Below are 22,160 nucleotides of genomic sequence, written 5' to 3' on the forward strand. Positions count from 1 at the left end.
GGGGCATCAAGCAGAGCCGCAGGGTCCCCGTCACTGGCAGCCGGGGCCTGCGGTCTGTGGCAGGGAGGAGCTCTCCTCAGGCGTACTGATTAGATTCAAATAGCCCACATTATGGAAAGTGTAGGAAGAGCTCAAGGTCCGGTTTCTGATTTTATTTTTTTATTTTTTTATTTTTTTTAAAGATTTTATTTATTTATTTGAGAGAGAGAGAATGAGAGACAGCATGAGAGGGAGGAGGGTCAGAGGGAGAAGCAGACTCCCTGCCGAGCAGGGAGCCCGATGCGGGACTCGATCCCGGGACTCCAGGATCATGACCCGAGCCGAAGGCAGTCGCTTAACCAACTGAGCCACCCAGGCGCCCTGGAATTCAAATTCTTAAAACCTGGCCTTTGGGGAGTTAGACTGCCATGTGATTATTTCAGAAAGAGAATAATTTGTGTATCTGTGCTTCATTTATCAATTTCAGCAGACTATACAAGGGTCCTGGGACCCAGACACACTCGCAGAATCCCTTCCCAGTTTCTGGGGACTTTCCCCAGTAGCTAGACTAATAAGCAGATGGTAGATGACGAGGAATTCCAAGAGGGGCTGGAGACGGAGCATGGGGAACAATGGCACGTCCATGTTCCCGGCACGGGGGGGCAGGCCCGGTCAGAATGGGGGTGTTTCAGGCAGAAGCTCTCCCGGTGGAGACCTCTCGCCACGAGGCATGCTTTTGGAGCCTGGGGGTCTTGACCTTCCCTCTGGTCACATATCAGCAGAGTTCATTCCCAGCGTGCCCTCCAACCAGATCCGCCATCTTATATCCCAGTGATACCTGCATGTGCTAGACAGGCTGGCTTTGCCAGAACGGTTTGCCGGAACGACAGTGTTATAAGCAGGCATCTTGGAGAAATGGAGGTTAGAAAGACTTGTCTGAACGTGCATAGAAAGCTAGTCCTGACCGGGGAGCACATCCGAGCAGGGCAGGGCGCTGAGGGGGGCTCCTGCCCAGAAATCTTCCAGTCCCCGCTGTGGCCAACACCAGATAACCTTTCCCCTGCCCACTGGGCACCTGATGGAGTCTGAAAGCCCATGGGTCTCTTACTGAATTAGTGTCCTTCCCTTATGTTCTCTCAGGAGATGGCAGTCGCCATACTGACCCAGGAAGGAACCTTCCCTTATGTTCTCTCAGGAGACGGTAGTCACCATATTGACCCAGGAGGGAACCTAGAGTCACCTCATTTCCTCCTCCCAAATCCAGTATGTCCTGGTCATGGCTTCCCACTACCTGCTCCATCCCCCCACCCCCACCCCCACCGTGCAGGCTGCAGGAGCTCTGGGGGTGGCTGGCGGACATGGGAGGAGGAGCGTGGGGCAGGCCAGAGAGAGCCTGAGTGCAGCAGTGTGGACCACAGGGGTATCCTTTGCGTCCCACCCTCCCACCTCTGACTCCAAGCACCTGCCGGCCTCCTGTGTGAGCACATGCTCTTTTCTCTCACCTACACAGATGGTGTCCTCCCTGACCCTCCACGGTTGTGAAGCCGGTGTCTGAAACCTCTCTAACACCAGACCGGGGGTCTAAAGAGCCATGTCATTGCTGTGCGTGGCCCTGCTTCTGACCCAGCTGTTGCCCCTGGACCTGACACTTCACTTTCAGGGCCTGCACTTTCTCCACTGTAAAATGAGGCCATGGGATGTTTATCTGCTGAGGTCACTGGCCGCTGAGTCCCCCTATGATTCTTTAGGTGGGGACTCTTCTCATTCAGCTGAATTAATCTACAGAGTATCAATTAACACCTGTTGCTTCTGTGATTCCACAAAGATCGTCATCAGAAGGGACCAGCATCACTGTTCTCCCCTCATTGGCAAATCCTTAGCAAGTTGCTTGTCAGAATCTGTTTTGAAATGGATTGTTTTAGAATCTCTGCCTCTTACAAAGGACCTGAGGGCTTAGGATTGTTCTAGAGTCTCTCCCTTTTACAAAGCGATGGAGGGCTTTTTTTTTTTTTTTTTTTTTTCTCTCCTTTCCTCAAGGATTGCCTCTTAGCTTCAATATCAAAAGGCACATATACTTTTGTGAAGTATCTAGGGTTGCATTTTGGATCCATGAAGCAGAACTCAGACCTCCGGATGAGCATGAAGAGGGCACAGCTCTTCTAAAGGCCGGGGCAGGCACCAGAGGCTGGGACCACCCTGTAGGGGCTGATCTAGAGTCAACCCCTGCCAAATTCCCATTTCCTTCTCCATCCCTGTCTTGGTTTTGTTTTCTTTTCCAGTTTATTATGCAAATATCAATATGCTTGAGCCTGCTACCTAACAACTAGGTCCAGAATGCTATGGGGTTTTCAGAGCCCTGTAAAACTAGTTTTTCCTGGATGCCTTCTAGGAGAATAAGAACCTTAGAAAATGTCCTAAAAGGATTTTTGTGTTTTTTTAATAGAAAGAATTTTTCACCCACTGAATTACCATAATGCTTTGATTCCAAAATGACTCTAGACAGGCTCCAACATATTTTGAATAGTTTCAACTATTAAAGATTATAAAACATATTCTCAACTTGTGGCCCAGGCACTGTGTCCAGTGTGTCCAGTGTGTTGGGCTAACTCAGTGAAGATGGAGATCAGGGACTGCCCAGACCAAGGGTTTTGAGCAAAACCTTCCCATGTGAAATGAAGGCAGAAAGGTGTCCAAAGTGCAATGAAAAACATTTGGGGACTCTTCAGGAATATTCTACACAGAACCTCAGAGCAGATCACTGGATTGGGGCAAACCCAGACCATACATGTACCAGGGACAGTCGGCCAAACCCTCCTCATGAGCAAGTAAGAATGGCTGCTTATGTTTGCACCCATTGCAACCCCAGCCCACTGAGGCCAGAGAAGTCTAGTTTTACCCCACAAGTAGAGTTCATGCCCCAGAAAGTCCAGCTGCCATAAGACGTGATTGGTTCCTTAAAACCAAGAAGAACCTGGAAACCTACCATCAGGGTTCAGATCTCAAGGCCTAGGATTCAAGAGGGTCTCAGGTTTTGACCCACATTTCCTGATAGTGAAGCTTCTTACTCCTTTAGACACAGAGCCTCCACTGCCTTTGGTATCCCCCGAGCTCCCCCAGGCTCCTCAAGGGGGAAACCCAGGGAGAAGAGATGGGAAGGGATTTCTTGTCCTTCTGAGTTCCCCTCTTGGGTAGGTCTCATCTCGGTTAGTTCCTACCTCGGGTAGGTCTCACCTTGGGTAGGTCCCACCTCAGGTAATTCAGGGCAAAAATGAAGGGGATCGTGGAGGGCAGTGCCAGGAGGAGCAGAGGATAACCAGGGCGCCTGGGTGGCTCAGTCGTTAAGCATCTGCCTTCGGCTCAGGTCATGATCCCAGGGTCCTGGGATCGAGTCCCACATCGGGCTCCCTGCTCCGCGGGAAGCCTGCTTCTCCCTCTCCCACTCCCCCTGCTTGTGTTCCCTCTCTCGCTGGGTCTCTCTCTGTCAAATAAATAAATAAAATCTTTAAAAAAAAAATAAAAATTGAAGCAGTAAATTTACTTGTGGAGAAAAGCCATCCTAAGCAAAGCGAGTGGCAGACGGGCTTTTTCTCGAACCACACCAGACCCAGCACGTGCAGCATCGGTTGTGCTGCTCCTATTACCGGGCTTTCTGACCCTTTAAGTGCCCCTCTTTGTGGCACGGTTCCTGAGCAGCAGGGACTCCTGCCTCTCCCTGCATGTGCCACCATCCCCCCCACCCCATGACCCTCGTCATCATCTCTTCAAAGTTAGGAACAAAAGCCGTAAGTCCCCTCATCTCTGTAACGAGTCGTTAGTTGTTTTTAGAACTGCATCTAAGTAAGCCTCCCATCCAGCGTAAATTGAATATTTGCTCTTCTCATGAGACAATGGTCAGCAAGGACGTTTAAGAACAGGAACAGAGGGGCGCCTGGGTGGCTCAGTTGGTTAAGCGACTGCCTTCGGCTCAGGTCATGATCCTGGAGTCCCGGGATCGAGTCCCGCCTCGGGCTCCCTGCTCGGCGGGGGTCTGCTTCTCCCTCTGACCCTCCCCCCTCTCATGTGCTCTCTCTCATTCTCTCTCTCTCAAATAAATAAATAAAATCTTTAAAAAAAAAAAAAAAAAAGAACAGGAACAGAATGAATTTTATCCTTGTTATTTCAGACCGTATGCATGTGCTGCCCAAGGGCAGGGGGGAGGGGGAGCATGTGCACCCCAAACAGCCATCTGGTCTACCTGGTTTATTTTTTTTTTTACCGACGCAAGGGCTTGATTTGCCTAAGGGCCCATGGCTGCTTAGTGGCAAAACTAGGCCTAGAACTTGAGGCTTCTGAAATCCAGGCCTCCGCTTTCCACACCACACTGCTGTCCTTCTGCAAACGTCTGCTCACTTTCTTCCAGGGGCGCCCCTGTGCCGCCTCCTCCCCCATCTCTGTAGACGTAGCTCATGCCAATACAGCCTGGCCCTGTGAAGTCACCAGCTCATGGCTCCCTGGTGTCTGGAGCCGCTTGCCTGGTGTCCTGTGTGGCTGCCAGGAGCCGTTTCTGCTCACTCACTGTGCCTATTCACTCGTCCTGGCTGCTACCCCAGGAGAATCAAAGGCATTGTTCACTCTCAGAGGCTGACAGCGATCCTAAACAAAGTCCTTAAGAAGCAGAAGAAGGAGGGAAAGCCTTCTCAGAAGAACAAAACGGGGGAACCCTGTCTGCTCTGGGTACTGTTGCTGCAGCCCAGTCTTGTCTGGGCCCTTCGGAAGGTCGCCTTAATTGGGGGGCAGATTTGTTTTGTTTTCCAGATTGCAGGCCCAGCTCTTTTCTGGTGTCTCTACTGGGCTTTCCCACCCCTTCTCCGAGCATCTCCTGCTCTAGTGTTCCACGCATTTAACTCCCCGTGCTCCCTGCATATGGTATGGTGTGTTTGGGTTTGGGTGTGGTTTTTGCCTCACTTTCCCCAGCCGGACTGAAAGGTGGGATTCATCGGATTCATGGAACACACCCCCTCCTCCACGCCTGCACACGCTTGGCCCCTGGCAGCTGGATGAGCAGACCCTGGTCTTCCTGAAAGCTTGTGGCTTGGCAGTTGGCCCCGTGATTAGGAAATAAATTGGTCTATTTCAAAGTAATGGGGGATTGCACTGCCCCATTCTCCTCTTCATTTAAGAATTGTGACATCAATAATCAAAAGAAGAAAAAAACTTAGGGATGTCATTCTTACCCTCCCGCTTTCTTTCATAAGACATCCCCCCTTTTCCTGGTAAAACATCATAAATGCGAGTAAAAGTCTCCTCCACGTTTCCACTCTTGCTGGCTGACAAGGAAGCCCACCCCATGGGAGGAAGCCCACCCCATGGGAGGAAGCCCACCCCATGGGAGGAAGCCCACCCCATGGGAGGAAGCCCACCCCATGGGAGGAAGCCCAAAAAGCTCCAAGCCCACCTCTCCTCCTGTCCCCCTTTCCCTCCTTCCTACCTCTCACTTCCCTTCTGCACCCAGTGCTTTCTAAGCTGTCCTGCCCGCTGGCCTGTGAAATCCCACTTTCGCACACCCAAAATGTTGTTTTAAGTCTTTGTGATCTCCCTGCAATCTCCCTATTCAATGCTGGCAGAAGGGTTTAGGATTTGGAGTCAGGACGCTGGTTACAGGTGTGCCCTCTGCCATTATTTACTCACTAAAGGACCAGGGACCAGCAGCTTCTCGGGTCACTGGTTTCTCCCTCTACAAAGTGGGAAAATAAAGCTGCCCCCAGGGCATGGCTTCAGGGAGCAAATGGGGCAAGAGTGTGTAGGAGCACTTTGTAAACAGTGAGGCATTATGCAAAAAAAGATGTCGCTATTGCAAGACTCTACCCCTCTTAACGATGGTTCATGTATCAGGGAAAAGAGGGGGCATATTTTTGGCCCTAGGAAGGTTCTTTCCCTGTACCTTAAACTACACATATTGCTAATCCTCACATCATTTTACCTGTTCCCTCCCCCTCTAGAGTCCAGAGCATCATCCCGTTTTCCCCAACGAGACCACCCACTCCAGAAGGGGGCAGAGAGGAGACAGGAAGGCCGGGTGGAAAGATGGAAGCATTTTTGAACTTGGAGGGACTTCGCTGAGGGGAGCTTTCCTGGGGGCGTGGAGAATCATTCTGTTCCGCTAGAAGCCAGTTGTTACCCCCACCAGACAGGAAGCCCACTTAGCTTCTCCTCACCCCAGACAGCTCAGCAAGCTTGTGTCCAGGGCTGTGGGTGTCCTGCACCATCCTCCTTGCCTCTATAGCACCAGGTTCAGACCATTCCAGGACGCAGAGGATGGCCCACAGAGGATGAGCCATAGGAGAAGCAGAAGCCACCATTTGGGCTTTAAAGAGCCCTCTTAGGGGGCAGCTGCTTAGTCATGTTCTCTTAAATTATTTACACTTAGGAAGGAATATTCTATGCCCAAAGAGCTTGCAAGGAAGTCTGCCAGCTTTGAATGTCCCTTACATAATGACAACTGGGCTTCATCCCTGAAGAATGTTGTGAATGGGACAGCCTCTTGTAGAGAGAGAGGGAGACTGACCAGGCCCTGCCCTCGGAGTGCTTCCATCCTGGGGCGGGGGGGGGAGGAGAGGGGGAGAGGGGGAGATAGACCTCCCCAGAGCTGGGGGCAGGCAGCTGGGATCAGGGCAAGAGGCGGGAGGCGCATCTATATGGTGTCAGCCAGCCTCTTGGCTCAAAAGCTGAACAGGGGCTGAAGAAAGTAATTTTCTGAGTTGCCAGGCATCCACATGATATGAAAGTTGTAAAATAGGAAAGGGTGGACGATGACAGTTGTCCCTTCCCTCCCTTCCTGTCTCCAGCGGTGCCTCCGCATCCTCCCCGAGATACTCTGGGCACGTGCAGACGGGCCGAATATTCGTATGTACGTTCTTATCCCCCTTTCTGAGACTGTGAGTGGGGTCATTCTGTGCAGATGGCTCTGGGGGTTGCCTTTTCACTTCCCGCTCGGTCTCAGAGGTAAGAAGGAGGCAGCAGTCCGTCGCGCCCGTCAGGGAGCCATGGCTGTCTGCGTGGATGTGCCGTCGCCGTGTTAGCCCCTTCCTGCCGACGAGCATCTGCACCTGCAGTCTCTGCTTTTGTTTTTTTTTTTTTTAAAGATTTATTTACTTATTTGAGAGAGCGAGAATGAGAGAGAGAGAGAGAGGTCATGAGAGAGGGGAGGGTTAGAGGGAGAAGCAGGCTCCTTGCCGAGCAGGGTGCCCGACGCGGGACTCGATCCAGGGACCCCAGGATCATGACCTGAGCCGAAGGCAGTCGCTTAACCAACTGAGCCACCCAGGTGCCCCACAGTCTCTGCTTTTAAAAGCACCACTGTGACGAATGACCCCGCACGCTCGCCTTCAGCAACCACGCAACTGCATCTACGGAAGGAAATCCCAGAAGCAGACTGTTGGGTCAAGGAGCATGTGCCTTTGCAGTTTTGGTAGACGTTGCTGGAATGCCTCCACAGAGGCATTTTTGTCCCAGCTTCTGAAAACAGCCCTGGGGGTGTGGTTGGAGCCAGAGTCCGAGCTGGGTCTGGGGGTAGAGTCACAGGCAAGATGGGGGGGCCGGTTTGGATTGTGCCCTGTGTTTGGACAGATGCGGGCGCGTCCTCACTGAGGGCGGCCCCTCCTTAACATGGAGAGCCAGGCCCCCACAGGGGCTTCACCCAAGGGGCTCTCACAGGCTGTTAGAACGTGGTTGGTGGCACCAGCTTTGAGTTCAAATGCCCCCCATCCCTCTCTGTTTCACCCGTCTGTTGGGTCTCTAGTACTCGCCCCTGGAAGCACCCAGGGGGCGTCTGTGTCCAGTGGTTGCGGCGAGCGTTGGGAGCACAGAACATAAATTCCCTGTTAGCCTGTGACGTGAGAACTAGCCTGTTCTGGGCTGCTCTGTGAGGAACGAGGCTAGTGGGCCAGCTGAGGACTCTTGCTGGAAGAACCATGGGAGGATGAGCCACCACCCCTGGGGGCGTGAGGCCCATGGGGTGCTGGGCTCCACAGAGTAGCACATGAGCTTCCCTCTTCTGCCCCCCAGCAGAGCCCTCTGAAAGGCCCAGGCACGCCCCCTCTGAGCCTTGGCGGGCATCTCCATTCCTCACTGCTCTGTGGGCACCCCTGGGGAGCATCGAAGCCGTGACACTAGAGAAGGGCCCAGACGTGGGCCAGGCAGCTCCTCTATCACCCTGCCTGCCGGGCCACCCCTCCCCCAACAGCTGGAAACCACCAGATCTCCTGCTTTTAATCCTCCCTCTCCTTCCTCCCCCATCCCCAAGCCCTACCTCAAAACGGGCTTTGCTTCTCAAGACCTTTGGGGGAAAATTTTTGTTTCTAAAAGAGTTGGGGGCTTTCCTTTTGGAGGCCTTTGGTATCTTAAGTTTTGAGACCCACAAAACCATGGGTGATCAAGTGTTCTATCTCCTGCTTTCACCTAGACCTGCTTCCCAGAGGTCATCCCACTTGGGATGGCTTCATGGGAAAGGGGGTTCCCTAGAAAATGACCCTCCTCCTTTGATTGGTTCCTTCCGAAATTCCCACCAGGGAAATATGTACCCTGAACACTCCCTGGGCAAGGGGACGGAGAGAAGACACCCACAAAGCTTCAGCCTCACACCCTTCCGTGCTCCCTTCTCTCGCCTTGCCTGTTGGGTGGCGAGGATCTTCCAGGCACCCTCCCCCCACCAGGGCAGCACTGGCTGCTGTGGGGACCTAAAAGGCCAACCCAGAACCCCTGCCCCAAAGACAGATGGGGGATTTTGTTGGGGACGGGAAACTTACATACTTTCACATTTGGTTTCGGTGTTAAATAGCGTGTTGTGACATCATGTGGGTGATATGTGCTCACGAGTCCAGGGTAGAGGGGTCACAGGGCTGGAGAGTCAGAAGAAAGGGGTTGGTTGAATTGATTCCCGAGGAATAGGAGGTTCCTCCGGGGAGCAAAGGTGGAAGCAGAGAAGGGAACACACATGTGTACAGGGACTGTGGACTGTGAGGAGAGGGCTCTGGAATTCCGGACGGAGTAGCCCTGCAAAGGAGGTCCAGGCTTACAGCTCTGCAGCCTGATGCGTCTTTGTCTGGGTCAGAAGCGGCGAGTGGCAAAGAGGTAGCCCTTGGTACTGACATCTTTGCTTTGACTCCCATGGTTTAAAAATTTTAAATATCAAATTTAAAATAAAAAGTTTACTGAGTTATCCAGAAATGTGAGACACCAGACCCGAATCCAGATTCTGCTTCTCTTGGAAAACAAATCCAGCCACTGGACTCTATGAGTTTTCTAGAGCTGCCATAACAAAGTACCTCACACTGGGTGGCATAAAACAACGGAAGTTTCTTCTCCCGGTTAAGAGGCTAGAGGTCTGAAACCAAGGTGTCAGCCGGGCCGTCCTCCCCTGACACCCTGGAAAGCGTCCTTCCTCACCGCTGGCTTCCGATGGTCACCGGCTGCACTCGGCGCTCCTTGGCCCATAGATGTATCACTTCGGTCTCTGGCTCCCAGTGACATGGCTTCTCCTCTGAGTGTGCGTCTAGGTTTCCATGTCTTCTCCTCTTATATGGACACTGGTCTCGTTGGGTTAAGAGCCAAGCTGACTCCAGTGTGACCTCATTTTAACTTGATGACATCTGCAAAGACCCTATTCCCAAATCTTCACAGGTGCCAGGGGTTAAGGCTTCAACACAGCTATTTGGGGGATGCAACGCAGAAATAAATAAATAAATAAATAAATAAATAAATAAATAAATAAATAAGTTGGGGGATGCAACGCAGAAATAAATGAATGAATGAATGAATGAATGAATGAATAAATAAATGAATAAATGAATGAATGAATGAATAAGTAAGTAAGTAAAAACTTGTCCCCAACATTCAGGATTTAATAATGCCGATTCTTGCCGTTTGAGATTTTTGGTACCAAGAAACGGAAGCGCATTCTCGGCCTTCCTCTGCCTCAGTCAGACTTCTAACAGCGCTCTGTGGTCTCCCCCGCAGCTTCGGGCCTCTCTTCCTCTCCGTCCACACCCACCCAGGTGGCCAAGCAGCACACCTTTCCTCTCGAATCCTACAAGCATGAGCCTGAGCGACTGGAAAATCGCATCTACGCCTCGTCTTCCCCTCCGGACACAGGCCAGAGGTACTGCCCGTCCTCCTTTCAGAGCGTGGCCAGGCCTCCAGCAGCATCGCCGACATACTATGCTTCCCCCAGAACCGTAAGTCTGGCCCCGTCCTGTGGGCCGGGCCTCCAGGCATCGGGAGGGGGGCACTGAAGCCGAGGCTGTGCACCCCTGACGTGTGGGGTGTATTTTATCATGAGTCCCGGGCTGAGAAAGAAACGCAGAGGGTGCAGCAGGCAAATGGCAACAAAACAGAACGTGGTAATGCCTGGAACCTGACCAGAAAGTGTGTGTTACCTCAGCCTCTTTTAAGTAGTCAGTCATAAAAAGCTTTATTTGAATTTATCTAGATTGGGAGCCTAGAGAAAGAAGTGATAGGCGAAGCAAAAAAAAAAAAAAAAAAGGTTTTTTTTTTTTATTTTTTTGGTTTTTTAAATTTTATTTTATTATGTTATGTTAGTCACCATGCAAGGTTTTTTTTAAATTGAAGTTTTATTTTGGAGTTTTAAGATTTCATTTGTGCTCAGAAGCATTCTTGAAAAGATGAGGCTCTCGGAGGGCGGTGGTGTGGCGAGCCAGGCGGCTGAGCCCCCGCAGAGGCTGAGGGTCAGTGAGTGCGGATGGAGGAAGGCGGCTGAGCAACGGGACCCATGAGCTCTGAAGCGTGGAGACGCTCTCCATCCCTGCCTGGGTCCGACGAGGAACGTGGGTCCTCAGTGTTCTGCCTGTGCCCAGCGAGGACAGAGGAACCGTGTCCCTGAAGTCCATCTATGTGGATGGGACCGTGGGGTCTGGTGGCTGTAGTCGTCCCCTGGGGTTGCTGGAACTAAGTGGCATGAACCGGGGGGCTTAAAAGAACCAGAAGCTATTGCCTTGTCGCTGCGGAGGCTGGAGGTCTGAAGTCCTGGTTTGGGCAGGACCATGCTCCCTGCAAAGTGTCTGGGGGTGGGCAGGAGCCTTCCCTGGTTCTTCCAGCTTCCGGGAGCCCCGGCTGTTCCTTGGCTTGTGGCAGCATCACCCTGATCTCTGCTTCTGTCCTCACGATGTCCTCTTCTTACAAGGACACCACTCGTGTTGGAGTAGGGCCCACCCTGCTCCAGTGTGACCTCGTCTTCACTTGACCACATCCACAGTTTGTATTTCCAAACAAGGTCACATTCACAGGCATCAGAGCCTAATACCTCACTGTGGCTTTCTGGGGACACTGTCCAACCATAGGCGTTGTTACCTTTGGAGAGAAAGGAGGTGTGTTTGTCATGCAGAGAACATGCCGTCGCTATTCTCCTTGTTCATTCAGCGATTGCTTTATGAGATGTAGGCTTCACAGAGTGTTGTTTGAGGTGCTGAGGGATCAAATGCAAGGTGTCATCTCTGCCTTCTAGGGCTTCCTGTCTTACTGGGAACAGAGTAACACTCAGATGAAAGAGTTAAGTCAAAGCGGAAAGGAGGTTGGCGGGGGGCGGGGGGGGGGGGTAGAGAGTCCGCTCTAGAGGAGGTGGGGAAGGGAAACGTGTGGTCTGATAAGGTCTGCGAAGGCCCCTGTGCAGCCCAGTAAGCTGGGCCTTGCGTAAGTGGTGGGCCTTGACTGAGGGGAGAGGTGAAGGGAAAGCCTTCCAGAGAAGAAAAGTTGCCACGACTTGAGTGGGAATGAGGGGGACGTGCAGCATGGAGAAGGAGCGGGCTGTGGGCCATGTCTGAGGGTCAGGAACGTAGCAGCAGACCAGGAGGTAGACTGGAGACAGGAAGACCCAGAAGCAGAGGAACAGTCCAGATGAGGAGCAGGACAGGGCTTGGCCCTGGAGAGCTATGGGCCTTGGAGGAAGGTCATCCACGTTCTTGGGTGGGAATGAGAGAAGATCTAGAAAGGCTCTCCTGGGCACTTCACAAAGAAACTTGGTTATAGAGACAATGGAACAAAAAAAGAATCCAAAAAGGGAACCGTGAGGCAACCCAGATTGTCAAAAGCAGGAAGCCATTACTCCTCTGGGGCTAGAGGGGCAATGAGAGGTGGTGGGGTTACCAGAGCCCATCCGTTGGGAGTAGAACCTGGTGTGTCTGCCCGGTAGGAGCTGGAGCACAGAAGAGAAGCAGCGCCTGGCCAGAGATGCCCTTTGGGGCAGAGGGATAGAAATCCTCCAGCCTTGTGCCAAACCTACCCCGAAGCCTATGGGCGAGGCGATCTGGTACAGAAGGAGCCTGTGGGGGCCGGGAGCAGAGGAGAGGACCGAAGAGGGAGGTGACCAGCAGAGAGGCTCCCAAAGATAAGGAGATATAAAAGTCTCAAGATATTGGCTTCTTCTCATTATTTATTAGTGATAGTTGAGAGAATAACCCCATTTAGGAAGAGACACCGATTTGAAGAGAAAACAGTTATTTGGGGTTTAAATCATTGGAAGTTATGCTGACAGACACAAGGCTTGTCCATGATTGCAGAAGTTTACTGCTGGCTTTTCCCAGTTTAAATAAAAGAGAATCCAGAGAGTGCTTTCGGTCCCGTGTCAGCTTTTTTCCTCTGACAATAATGACTGGGAAGTGGTGTTCTTAGCTGTTTACACCTCACACAACTCAGAAGCCCATGGCTGAGGCCAACGAGCCGGAGTCCTTCCGGGATTTCCGAGGCGGTTCTGGGGCCAGAGTGGAAGTATCCTCAGCTATATCCCACACTCAGTGATGGATATGCCATGTGCCTGGTCAGGGCCTGCGATCCCACACACACGGCTGACAGTGAGTGTGACATTTCAGCGACATTTCAGCAACCATCCCCATGTCCCGAGGGGAGGGTCAAGATGTGGTCATTCTGTACAATGGGATCTTACTCAGCCTTAAAAAGGAAGGACATCCTGATACCTGCTACAACATGGATGAGCCTTGGGGACATTATGCTGAGTGAAATAAGCTAGTCATACAAGGACAAATCCTGTGTGATTCCACGTGTCTGAGGTTTCCAGAGTAGTCAGATTCACAGACACAGAAAATAGAAGGGTGGGCGCCAGAGGCTGGACGGGGAATACTGGAGAGTCGTTGTTCAGTGGGGCAGAGTTTCAGTTTGGGAAGATGGAGAAGTTCTGTAGATGATGGGGGTCACGGTAGCACAACAGTGTGAATGTACTCAATACCACTGAATCATACTTTTAAAAGTGGTTAAAATGGCAAATTTTATATTACGTGATCCAGGCAAGACTACAATGTTTATATAGTTTGAGCTTCAGAAAATCTGGGTGGTCACCAGAGGCTCCCCACTGACGTTTTGCAATGATACATTTCAAAATCGGAAGACAATGTCCCCACTGGCCCCCTGACATTAGACAGGCTTGATCCCATTGGACAGCTTTCTTTCTTTTTATTTAAAAGATTTTATTTATTTATCTGACAGAGAGATAGAGAGAGAGCACAAGTAGGAAGAGCGGCAGGGAGAGGGAGAAGCAGGCTCTCCGCGGAGCAGGGAGCCCGATGTGGGGCTCGATCCCAGGACCCTGGGATCATGACCCGAGCTGAAGGCAGACACCCAACCGACTCAGCCACCCAGGCGCCCCCCGTTGGTCAGCTTTATCACCGGAGGCATCCCCGGGGGCCCCTGTCATGGCCTCTGCAGCCATTATTGAGCTGGGTCTGTCCCGCTTTGCGCAGGGCTGGTGGTCATTTCAAGTTTCTACGAAGTGCACTTCTTTATCACTGGACTATGTTGATTGTCTTAAGTTCCTTAAGAGCTTGGCTGATTTCATAAATTTGGCTACCAGCATAATCTTCATTGGAGAAATGTGATTGCTTAAAGACTTCTGTCAGCCTGAAAATACTCAGATATAATTTGTCTCTGCCCTTTGGAACAAAAAGACGCTTTCTGTAAACATTGACCCCAAAGATCACTTTTATAAAATATGTTCCCATGAGTCTTATTCTAAAATTGGAATGGGGATAAGGGTAATTAGTTTGTCTTTGGTAGAAAGTACTCATTTTATCATTTATTTACTCAGCAAAGACTTACTAAGCAACTTCTGTGTGTCGTAAACTGTGCTCAGAAAGGGCAAGTGGGTGACAAACGTATGAGGAAGAGACATGTTTGTCCTTTTCACTACTTGATCAAGGGCGCATTATGCATGGGAGGGCTTCGAAAAATAGCTAATAACTAGTTGAACAAAGGAGGGAGATTTGTCTCTCCGGGGGATGCAGGCAGGTAAATAATTACAACAGAGTTTGATAGAGCCTGGGTTATAATGGGAGGAAACACCCAGTCCAGTGTGAGTGCCTGGAAGAGCCAATCCCAGAGGAAGGAAGTGGACTTTTTTTCAGCAGAGAGCAATAATCAGTTTTGCAGCTTTGGATGATCTGTTCCGGATGGATATGGAAACAAGACTGGATTTGAGTAAGACGGGAGCTCAGACGGGACACAGTGTGAAATTATCTGCGCCTGGTGGTAGCTGACGGTGGAACAGAGTGGACCAATGTTAAGAAGTTAAGAACTATTTAAGAGGTTGAATTGAAAGGAATTTGGAATGCAGTGATTGATGGGTTGAGGGGGAAAGGGAAGAATCAAGGATGATTCTAGAAGTTTTGCCTTAGGAAACTAGATGAATGGTAGTTGCAGTTGCTGGGATAGGGAACAGGGGAGGAAGAGGAGCAGGCTATGGATGTGTGCGTGCATGCATGCATGTGAGCAGGTGTGTGTGTGTGTGTGTGTGTGTATTCAGGTGGTGGTATTATAATAAGGTGCCCATGGAACATTCAAGAGGAGGTATCCAAAGGACAGTTGGATATGTGCATCTGGAGCTAGAAATTAAGATTGAAAATCATCAGGACATGAAAGGTAATTTATGCCACAGTTGTAGATGAAATAATCTAGAAAAATACATGGTAGGTGAGAAGAGAGCCAGAAAAACGTGGACATTTCAGGCACAAACAAAGGAAAAGGATTCTAGATTGCCTTGAGATTAGGCAGAAAAGCAGGCAAACACAGTATCATGGAAGCAAAAGGAATGTGTTTCACTGTGTCTCACACATTCGGAGGGAATGACCAGTGACGTCAAATGCAGTTGAGTGGCCTGCAATGTAAGGACTGAGGTCGGCCCCGATGACATTGGCAGGAATACTTTGGTCACGTGCAGAAGCCATGGAATGTGGGCTGAATGGTGAAGAGTGAAGAAGTGGAGATCTCTAGTGTAGATCGCTCGAGGATCCTGACTTTGAAGGGGAGGAGATAGGGCTGTCGCTGTTAGAATGGAGGTGATGGTTTTTTCCTATAACTGGGAATAGGTTTAAATACTAATCGGGACACGGTTAGTAGGAAGGAAGCAGTAAAAGACCAAAGGGAAAAGGCGAGCCTTACGTTCTGCTCTTGTCAAGGAAACGGGTAGGATTTCTTGCGTGGTGGCAGGTGTTTGTCTTGGGCCAGTGGAAGAATCATCTTCTGTTGCACTGAAGACTTGACATGAAGGTATTCGAGGCATCAGTGCTTTTCCGGTTCCCTTTCCACAACACTCATTCCCCCACTCCTCCCCTTTTTCTTCCAGGAATTTCACTCTTGACCTACGTCTTGGGTCAGAGTCCCTAGAAGCAGAGTCTGAGATGGGGTTTGGGCTGCAAGTTTGTCAATTGACTACAGAGTGCTCAGAATAAACCTGTAGGTACAAGGGGAGGAAAGAAGGAAGGCGAGTATGTGGTTTGGGATGAGATGTAGCCTCAGCCTGATGACAGGAGAGCTCTGGAGCGTAAACTGTGCCAGAATTTGCCCTGCCTGGAGGCAAGGAGGCTGGCCTTTTTACCCTCACACCAAGCAGCCGTTAGTTTTGTGATGCCCCAGGTGGAGGGAAATGCACCTCCAGCTGGGATCATCTGAGGACAATCCTGGAAGAAGTTTGCAGGTTTGAGCCATCAGCAGCAGCCCCTGAGCCAGTGACAGGGGACGCAAGGCATCGGCTGAGGCCTGGTCTCTCGTCTTCTCTTGCCTGGTTGGTTCCTGTATCGTCCCCGTTCTTCTATTGCCACATAAAAACCTCCCCAAAACTTAAGACAGCAACCGTTTCTTTAGCTCACAATCCTGCAGGCTGTCAATTCGGGTTGGGCATTCTTCTTGTCTTGGCCGTGCTTACTCACACGTCTGTGGTCACTTACGAGGTTACTTGGCGGCTGGTCGGCCCTGAGCGGCCTCAGCTGGAATGTCTCACCTCTGTTCCGTGTGGTCTCTCCTCCCCCAGCAGAGGCTGTCCCAGACTTGTTCTTATGACAGTGGCACGATTCCAGGAGGCAAGTCTTCCTGAGGCCTCGGCTCAGAACTGGTACCCTAACTCCTACCTGAGGTAGAATCTGTTTCCTCTCCCCTTGAAGCTGGGTTGGGTTTTTTCCTTGCTTCGGCCACCAGAAAGAAGCAGAAATGACAAAGTCCCACTGCAGAGAGCCTGGATACAGGAAGACGTGAAGAGTGTGGGCCAATTTTCAGATCTCCCACACGCCTTATCACTTGATTTCAACAGCCGGGCCTGTCGTGGAACACAACATACTGGAGTCGAGAGGTTCATTTATCTCTGTATGAGGAGTCTAATTTAGACGGTTAACTCTTTTGAGAGTAATTCCCTGAAAAGGACGCTGCTGCAGTTTGTGTTCCCGGAGAAGCAGACTCTAGCCAGAAACTAGTGTGCAGGGTGTTCATTAGGAAGCGTTCTAAGGATCAATGCCTGAGGGAGAAAGGAAGGAGGGAGGCAGGTCTGAGGGAGAAGCTGCGAAGCAGGGCTGTCTCGACCAGGTCCTCGGCAGACCCCCAGGAGCCCTAAAACTGGGGCAGCTCCCCAGACTTGTCCCAAGTTGGGGCAAAGGAGCCAGGCCCTTCTACCGTTGCATCAACCACTCATTAGATGGCAGCTCTCCTGGAAGGGGGTTGACCGTGGCCAAGGCAACTCTCCTCAGCCAACTGCAGTGCTAGCTAATAGTTGAAGGCCATCACTTGGCAGATTCCCAATAGCTGGGGGGAAATCCTTCACTTCTGAAAGGGGATCTGAGTGGTACATCACAACCTCTAACCATGGGCTTATAGTCTCTACTTTTTTTTTTTTCTATTTATGATCCCAAAATTCTGATAGGTGAAAACAAGGGCTATCATATTTCTTCTTATGATGTATTTAAAACGTAACTAAACTGAAGAAAAGGGTTCAGGATGGTTGGTTGGGGATGAATGAAGAGGGTTTTATTAGGCCCAGGGCGAGAGGAACTAAGGCCCCAGCCAACACCCATCACCAACTCCCCGCCTGTGGGAGTGAGCCACCATGAACGTGAATCCTCCAGCCCCAGTCAAGTCTTCAGATGAGACTGTAGCCCCAGCCAATACCAGAGATCCAGGACCACCCATCTGAACTGCTCATGAATTCCTGACCCACAGAAACTATAAGAAATAATGTATTGTTCTGCTATGGCTACTACAACAGAATGCCACAGACTGAAGGTTTTAACAGAAATTCATTTCTCGGGGCGTGTGGGTGGCTCAGTCAGTTAAGCATCTGCCTTCAGCTCAGGTCATGATCCTGGGATCCTGGGATCGAGCCCCACGTGGGGCTCCCTGCTAAGTGGGGAGTCTGCTTCTCCCTCTCTCTCTCTGCTGCTCCTCCTGCTCATGCTCTCTCTCTCTCATAAATAATTAAGAAAAAATTTTTAAAAAAAGAAAAAATTCATTTCTCACAGTTCTGGAGGCCAGAAGTCCAGGCTCAGGGTGTTGACAGGATCCGGAGGCCTCCTCTGCTGCAGATGCCACCTTCCTGCTGTGTCCTTATGTGGTCTTTCCTCTGTGCGCATGCATCCCTGGTGTCTCTTCCTCCTCTTATGAGGACACCAGTCCTATTGGGTTAGGACCCCACCCTATGACCTCACTTAACCTTAGTTATTTCCTTAAAGGCCCCATCCCCTAATACACTCACACTGGGGGTTAAGGGCTTCAGCCTATGAATTTGGAGGTGGGGGGACACAATTCAATGCATCACAGATAATAACTATTATTCTCTTAAGCCACTGAGTTTTGGGGTGATCTGTTATATATCGAAAGATATCTAGTACCTGTTTTATCATGTATCTGGGGAGATATTAAACTCAGAAGTTTGGGGTTCGTTTTAAAAATTGATTGTCTTGCCACTGAGTCACTCTTTAAGATCCCTGGTTTTCCTAGTATGAATATTTGGAAGGAAGTCACCAACCAGTCTTTCAAGATTGTTATTTGGAATAATTAACCTTTTTTATTTTTTAAGATAGGAAAGCACTCTAAAAATCTAAAAATATTTAAAATCACTTGACCTTAAGGAATAGATAAGATTTTAGAGGCTCTATTTTGTTCTTTTATTCCCATCTACCATTTTAAATACCAGATTACAACCTAATAAGATCTTGGTGTTAAGACCATCTGCCCAGAAATGGCAAACTAACAGTTCCATAGTCCGTTACTCACAACAGATTAGATATTTTAAAAATAGTTTGGGAAAGATTCACATTGGGTCGAGGAGTAAGGAGCGCCAGCGAGAACTGATTCATATTGGGATTGGTTATCACGAGAGTTGTTGCTTACACAAGTGTTGCCAGCGTGTTGAAGAGGCAGGCAGGGAATATCTACTCTCCCGGCTGTCAAAAGAAGGTATTATCATTGGCATCCTTCCTGGGTCCCTGCACTGGTAGGATCATGACTTCATGAGCAGAGAGAAGGCAGAGCCCAAATAAGAGAGATGTACTTGGCTGAGCACTTGGCCTGTTTTTTCTGAGCACTGGCCTGGGTCTGTGGGATTCTTATTTATTCTGTTCCCCAAGGTAGCTGAGCTCCAGGAAAGGATGTTGAATCTTTTTACCTCAATTTTTCTTTAATTTGACAAATGGCCTACCTCTGTCACCTTCCCGGGACCCATGCGGGAAATGACTCGTTCAATGGTGGTTTCCTAAGATGCCATCATTTGCCTGACAGCAGGCTAGGTACTGAGTGCTCAGGGACAGTTGAGAGCATTTCTGCCTCAAGAGTCTCAGCAAGTGCAGGTCCCATGGAGCTGGGATCCAGGGCTAAAGCGGCTGAGGGGTGCCTCCACCTCTTCCCTCACGGACCACAACCTAACAGATGCGGGATATGCACTTGGCATCACTGTGATCACGAGGGCACAAATGTACATTTCCCAGAGTGAGTTATTTGGCTGTCTCGGTTGATAGAGCCAACCCTTCTGTTGGTCAAATGTGCCATCATGACAGCAGGCCCTTCAGGATTCATCTTGAACTTTTCCACCCAAAAGGAACAACGCTGGACAAGGGAATGGTTAAAATATTGGGGTCCCGTGGAGTTGGGATGCTCACTGGAGTTTCTCAGGATGATCTATAGATAAGGCCTCTGCCGGAGGAGGACTACGTGGCAGTTCGCTTTTTCCTTCCCTTGGGCCGGCATTGTCAAGGACGCCACCTAACTGTGCAACAGGCCTTGACTAAATGTATCTCTTGTTGAAGAAACCATCTTGATCATGGCTGTCTATAAGCTCAGGGCAGAAGCCAGCCTTCCGGGAGCCACTAGGTGAGTGTGCGGTGACAAAGGGTAGATGGAAACAGCTTTGTCATGAAGTTTGGAGTGAAGAGGAGCCATGAGTGAGGGCCAGGGCTGGCGGGGAGCCAGAGGGCATTTCTCTCAAAGATGGGCCTGGCCTGAGCATGTGAACGTGCTGATGGAGGGAGGTAAAAGTTCCCGAACCTCCCACCCTCTCTACCCACTCCTCTGTCCTCCAAAGATGTAGGCTTTACGTGAGGATCGAAGGAGAGCGTGTGTGTAGGCTTCCCGAAGCTCCGTTACTAGCAAACACTGAAGTCGAGCCTTGAACCAAGGGAACGGGACTCCAAAGCCCATGTTCGTGGTGTGACTTCCTACGGCCTCTAGAGAAGTCCGGGCTTCTCGGCCCACCCGTTGCACGCGGACACAGGGTCTTACCGCACCTACGCCTGGTTCAGGGGCTGGCCCCGGGGCCAAAGCTGGCCCATCATCTCTTTCTGTAATTCAAGTTTTCTTAATACACAGCCACGCCCATTCGTTAATGCCTCGTCTCTGGCTGCTTTCACGGGGAAGCAGAGGTGAGTACTTGTAACAGAGACCAGAGGGCCTGCAAAATGCACGATATTTATCATCTGGCCTTTTTTCGGGAAAAAAACTTGCCAGCTCCTGACTAATTTGTGCCAGAGCCTCCCTTTCCTGCATCTCATTAATTAATAGGACCTCCCACGCCAAGTGCCAGGGTGAGACTAGTCCCCAGACAGGCAAGAGGCCAGTGGCAGAGCCCTGCCCCACTGAAGGCTCAGCGCCAGTCCCACGGGAGAGCGCAAGGGAAGTTAGTCATCGGGCCTGCCCGCCACAGGCCCCGCCCGAAGCCGGGCTGCCCGTAAAGTTGACAAACTGACCGGTGGTCCTGTAGAGTTGGGACTGGGGGATCTGCATTCCCCTTACCCTCTGAGCATTATGATGTCATACAGTCCGCTTTGGGACTGGATTGAGGAGATTATGGGGGAATATAAATTTAAGGTGGAAGGGCCCTTATTCATCCCCTTACTCTCGTTGAGTGAGGAAAGGATGCAAATTTGATGTAAATGGCACAAATGGGCCTCGTGAAGTCTTCGTTGCCTACCCTGGCAGCGGTTTCGAGGAATGAATTGGTCAGCTGAGCAGTTTTTTCCCAAAGATTTTATTTATTTATTTGAGAAAGAGAGAGAGCACGAGCGAGGGGCGGAGCAGAGGCAGAGGGAGAGAGAGAATCTCTCAAGCAGACTCCACACTGAGCACAGAGCCCGACGTGGGGCTCCATCTCCCGACCCTGAGATCGTGACCTGAGCCGAAACCAAGAGCCGGACGCTTCACTGACTGAGCCGCCCAGGTGCCCCCACAGCCATGTATTTTAATAGAAGGATTGCTCCAGGGACAGGCTAGAGGCCAGAGGAAGCCTCCAGAAGACTAAGCAAGCAGACCCATTAAGAAAGGACAACGGTAGTCCAGTGAGACACAACAAAGGGCTGAATTAAGGCCACAGGAGTGAAGACATAGAGGAAGGGGTTAATTATGAAGGCATGTAGCAGATAAAATCAGCTGGCCTGGGTGAGACCCAGGGACATGGCGTGTGGGAGGAGGGCTCGAGGTGACTCTCCAGTTTGTGGCATGAAATGTTGGAGGACAGTGTCCTTAAACTGGGAGGGGAAGTAGATCTTGGGATGAAAGTTAACTCCGTTTGTGCCCCACATTCTTTGATTCCAGGGGCCTGGATATGTAAGCCTGGGGCAGAGAAGCAGAGGTTCAAAAATGATTCTCTTTGTCCCTTTTACGGGCCATGCGTTAAATCAAAGAAATCAAGACTCTGAACACCTTTACCTTTATAGCTGCTGATGCAGCAGAGAAAAGCAAGCAGAATTTCATTCTTTTTTTTTTTTTTAAGATTTTATTTATTTATTTGACAGAGAGAGAGAGACAGCAAGAGAGGGAACACAAGCAGGAGGAGTGGGAGAGGGAGAAGCAGGCTTCCCGCGGAGCAGGGAGCCCGATGCGGGGCTTGATCCCAGGACCTTGGGATCATGACCTGAGCCGAAGGCAGACGCTTAACGACTGAGCCACCCAGGCGCCCCCAGAATTTCATTCTAATGAGGGACACTTTTTACCAATACAGCTGTATGAAAATGCACTTGGGGGGCTGAACGTTAGATGGTGGAAAAATTACTGTACCTACTCATGCATTCTAGACGGGCTTGTCTTGATTTGCATTTAGATGGGAATTCCTTCAGCTCAGAACCAGGATTGTCCTCTAACCCACCGCACTCAGAAAAGCATTAACTTGGGCTGGTGAAGTGTTGTTGGTACAACAGCGACCCAGACCCTAACACCAACCAGTATTAATAGTGTTGCTTAATGACTCCATAGAAATGAGCCACTGGAATGGTGGAAAAGTTTAGAACAAGCCTCCTCCAGCAGGTGCCTGAGACTGCAGTGTGTAACCTGTTAATGAGTGACTACCCAAACTCCCCAGCAGTGCTCCACCCGCTTCAGGAGGCGGTGTGTTGTCTTCCTGCTATTTCTGAGGCTGAGCACAGAACCCGAGGGCACCA

General features: G+C 50.5%; 1 protein-coding gene across 8 annotated transcripts in view; it reads left to right on the forward strand.

Moving 5' to 3' along the window:
- Nucleotides 1-22,160, forward strand: part of PRKAG2 (protein kinase AMP-activated non-catalytic subunit gamma 2) — a 258,642-nt gene that overhangs the window by 152,321 nt on the left and 84,161 nt on the right. For 7 of the 8 annotated variants that reach the window (XM_045864016.3, XM_064575712.1, XM_054505148.2 and 4 more), the window contains one exon: nt 9,973-10,190. In XM_045864016.3, coding sequence (XP_045719972.1) covers nt 9,973-10,190 — 218 coding nt within the window. Of the gene's footprint in view, nt 1-9,972; nt 10,191-22,160 lie in introns of those variants that run through there. The other variant, XM_045864022.3, reaches the window with a different exon arrangement.

Source organism: Mirounga angustirostris, unplaced genomic scaffold, assembly GCF_029215605.1.
Source record: "Mirounga angustirostris isolate CCGP_5_RB_7025 unplaced genomic scaffold, mMirAng1.0.hap1 SCAF_12, whole genome shotgun sequence".
In the NCBI taxonomy this organism is placed as follows: domain Eukaryota; kingdom Metazoa; phylum Chordata; class Mammalia; order Carnivora; family Phocidae; genus Mirounga; species Mirounga angustirostris.